At 38.4% G+C, this 4,122-nt stretch overlaps 1 protein-coding gene across 1 annotated transcript in view; it reads right to left on the bottom strand.

Moving 5' to 3' along the window:
- Positions 1–1,889: 1,889 nt before the first annotated feature.
- The window catches only part of ELOVL6 (ELOVL fatty acid elongase 6), a gene marked incomplete at its 5' end in the record, with an annotated part of 2,898 nt that continues 665 nt past the window's right edge, over positions 1,890–4,122 (bottom strand). The window contains one exon of the mRNA XM_010004103.1: positions 1,890–2,598. Within this exon, the coding sequence (XP_010002405.1) occupies positions 2,174–2,598 (425 nt within the window). The remainder of the gene's footprint in view (positions 2,599–4,122) is intronic.

Below are 4,122 nucleotides of genomic sequence, written 5' to 3'. Positions count from 1 at the left end.
ATAGCTTCATTACTGCATATCACATTTTGCTATTTGTTTTGTACCATAAAATAACATCAGCACATCAGTAACTTAAATAACACAAATGTAAACTCATTTTCTGCTTGTTATAATTATGATTTTGGCCTGCAAAGGCTTTTTGAATTGTAAGACCATTCACATAACAAGGAATGTAACTTTATTTTTCTTTTGTATATAATGAGACACTGAAAGCCCTTAAGTAATGTCTTAACAGGATACTAAAGCAGCTTTGTTTCATGAATGACGGCACAATTAAAGCTAAAAATCATAATTGAAGAAAAAAAATCCAACACCTTTTGTACTGTACAATCTCAAATTAAAGCAAGAAAGATAATGACAATCTTTTGCATTAGCTGGGAAACGTGATTCTCTGCCACTGGGCTTTTTTTTTCTTGTTGACAATTCACAGAATGTATATATGGGTGTAATTATAGGTGTGTGTATATCCTATGCAGAACAGCAGTCCCTATTTTGTTGAGCTAGTTCTTCTAATTGTTTAGTTAAACTACCTAACTGATACAATTTAGAATACTACATTAACACATTTAACATCAAGTTTACATACTTGCGTCTTTGAAGTACTAGGAACTTTTACACATTTTATTTGGCTTTGTAAGGACTGGAATATCACAGATAATGCAACCTACTTGTCTTTGAAAGAATATGGCTGTTCTCAACTAACTCTCTAAGGTTCAGAGTGAAATACATTTCTCCTTATATCTGTAGCTGACTTCAGAGAAGAAAGAGTATCTTCGTAAGTGGTCAGTCTGATGTTACAGTACAGATTCTGCAGAGAGAGACATGTTTATTTATGGAAGGATAATTCTCTCTGGACTTTAGAGTTAAGCTGTTGCAGCAAAATTACTCCATTTAGACTACTTTTTCCTACACAAATCTCAGGAAAAACCTATTCCAAGTATGTTTTGTAGTAGTATCTCCACATAACCAGAGGAGGGCACTTTGAACATCTTTGCACTGCGCAGGAGGCAGATGCAGAAGCACAGTGTTACCCAATGTTGCACAGTCCTGCCACCTCTTTCCACCCAGGCAGGTATCCTTGTGTCCACAAAAATATGGAATCTGTATTGTGCCACAAGGCTCTGTTCTGAAAACAGTAGGCAGATATATCACTCTCTTCTCGCTAACTAGGATTTCTTCTGATTTCCCCCATTTAATTCAGAGTTGCTGCGGGTTGAGATTAACGGATAATTTCTAAAAATCACGTGAGGGGAGCAGTCTCCCCCTCCTTCCTGAACATCCCTCTGCTATTAGCCCCATGTAATTAGCATATATTGATTGATTTAACCTTATCTGACTTATCCTGCTGCAGAAATTCCTTGCATTGAACTGAAAAATGCACTGGGAAAACGCACTCTTTGAGATATGTATTGCAACAGTGCATCTTTTCACGTTAAACTCTTGTAAAAGTACTGCTCCTTTCCACCTTCTGAGGCAGGCGAGACTACATCCCAGATCTGCTTCCCCAGCAGAGGACACAGCGGAGAAATCAATCTCTTCTCTTTTCCACTTGTGACCACAGTGTGGAGTTCAGCCACTTCCCATGCAGGAAACAGCCTTTTGAGTTTCATTTTGGCTAAAGGTATGAACCTTCTATAGAAAGGATTTTAATTTTGTAATTTTACTGTTATCACAGACAGATTTATTTTGCCAACTCTCTGCTTTGTTTTGTTCAAGTTTACAGCTGAAAATTTACTAGAAAGGAATTAGAAACTTTTTATTTAAAAAAAATATAAGTCTATTCTCCTCTCTGGGGAAACACAATGCTTGTTTATTGTACTTTTCCCCTCCTCAATATTATTAATTTTCTCATTTATTTTCTTCTCTTTTTTTCTTCCCTTTTTTTTTTTTTTTCCCTCTTTCTTTTCTTCTTTCTCTTCTTTCTTTTCTAGAGCAGACAGGTACAAGAAGGAAGTTGTCTTTCATCAGCAGTCCTTTGAGATAGAGTAGAATTCAGTGAGTCCTCACCATGATAGGATCATAAACTTACTGGGTTAAACCAAGCTAACGTTCCCTAAGCTGCCAAGTTTTAGCTGCACCATACATATATGTGTTTCCTTGTGCCTTTTTCTTTTCTTTTCTTGTAATTTTGTTTTTCTTGATGACCCTGAGCTATGGCTTCTCGTTTCTATCACTAGTCAACCTTCCTTTCTTTTCTGGTTTTGCCGATATAGGCCTCAAAGAAAAAATGGCAGAAGAGCACAAAATAGCTGAGGTACATGAGAGAGGACCAGATGATGTTCTGCACGTGGGAATGGCACTGGCCCTGCTGCATCCAGGAGAAGACCAGGTAATTGATCACGCAACCGATCAACATCTGAGTGATCTGCGACAAGGTGATGAACATGGCAAACTTGCGTGAGACTCTGAAGCCAGCAGCCCGCAAGGCATAGTAAGAGTACATAACGGCGTGTACTCCATAGTTCATGGTCATGAACCAGCCACCACCAGCCACCATGTCCTTGTAGGAATACCAAGAATAGAGTAACACAGTAATGTGATGGTACCAGTGTAAGAAGATGAGCTTCTGTTTCCTAAGAATAATGAATATCGTATCACCTGTAACAAAGCAAAACAAAACAAAACAACAGGAGGGGAGGAAATGAGAAACATATTGAACAAATCCATAATCCCTGCAGTGCTCTCTCCCCTTTGCTGTAGCTGGAGAATACACTATTTTGGAGCATGAAAAACCACCTCAGCTCTAGATCTGAGAGCCTGTCTGATCTGAGAGCCAGCTCAGCCCCTAATCTCTATGTAGGCTTTGGAAAACTAATGGATTCAGATTTTCCTGTGTGGATAACCCTCTTTTAAAACTGCATAGGTATACTTGGTAGCTCTTTGCTGCAAACATAATCTGTGAAAGCCTGAGGTTAGGTAGCTGAACTCTGACTGTGAAGTTGTCCATTTTAATGGAGCAGGAAACCTAAAGAAGAAGCAGGACAGTATTCTCCTATTCAAGTGCCTACCTGCAACCTGAACTTAGCTAAATTCAGAAGAGCCTTTTGACTTACTATGCAAAAAGCTATTTCATATGCAACCTACAGTGCTGAAATGTGTATCAGTGTCTGAAAAAATGCTTCTAGAAAGAAATCTGGCTGATGTTGAAATGCACATCCTCTTCTGCAAATTCATGTTGCTATTGTAAAAAAGTAAATTTTATTCCTCTTTCCTGCTTTTTTTTCTTCCTTCTGCTTCTCACAGTTGCACTGAACAACTCAATTAAGACACGTCTCTATGTATGCTACTTGTCTTCCATTGTTATAAACACAATGTTTACAAAAAGATCCCCAAGATTTGAACCTGAGGACTTATTTCTATGTATATGTATCCCAGGAAATCCAAATAATGAATATTAGTGATAAGTGGAACCAAAACTGCACTGTCTGCACATGATCCGTAATAAGCCATAATGCTACCATTTACTTCATTAGCTGCAAGATGTTGACTCGCATTTCAATAAGTAATCATATGTTCAATTTATTGTTGCTGTGTAGGTCTAGCTGATGTTTTCCAGTTTTAACAATTAAATCTTTGTGGATTTTACACGATTTTAAGCAGCAGAAAAACACAGCAAGGCAACTGCTTCTGTCTCTTTCCAGTTTCTATGCTGATGAATTGCTGTCCTGTAATTTGCTGAATCAGATTCTCTAATGAAAGGTAAATACTTATTTTTGCTGTACACCGAAGCACAGTGACTGCTGTAGCCATTTCAGGTTTAGTAAGGGCATCTTCCAAAATGAAACTGGTGGGATGCTAAATTGCTGCCTCCTCCTTCCCATTAAAAACATTCTTTATGACACAAATAAGCCACAGGACAAGAACACATGCAGACTGGCTATTAAGTTGGCTTTAGCATGTATACCTTACCAGAAAAATTGCTGGAAAGACAGGAGTTGTAAGAATCAGGACTGGAAAGGCCAGGAATATTATGGGAAATTGGTTTCTACCTGGCAGAAGCAGACAACCACAGCTTTCAGCGTTTAGGGAGGAAGCCCATTGCTGTTCGGAATAGTGTGCCTACATGCGTATTTAAGGATGAATGCTGCTGAATGGAGGCAGAACTTGACTCAAATCTTCCTG

Source organism: Chaetura pelagica, unplaced genomic scaffold, assembly GCF_000747805.2.
Source record: "Chaetura pelagica isolate M959 unplaced genomic scaffold, ChaPel_1.0 scaffold88, whole genome shotgun sequence".
Classification (NCBI taxonomy): domain Eukaryota; kingdom Metazoa; phylum Chordata; class Aves; order Apodiformes; family Apodidae; genus Chaetura; species Chaetura pelagica.
This window is presented reverse-complemented; position numbering and strand designations above follow the sequence as displayed.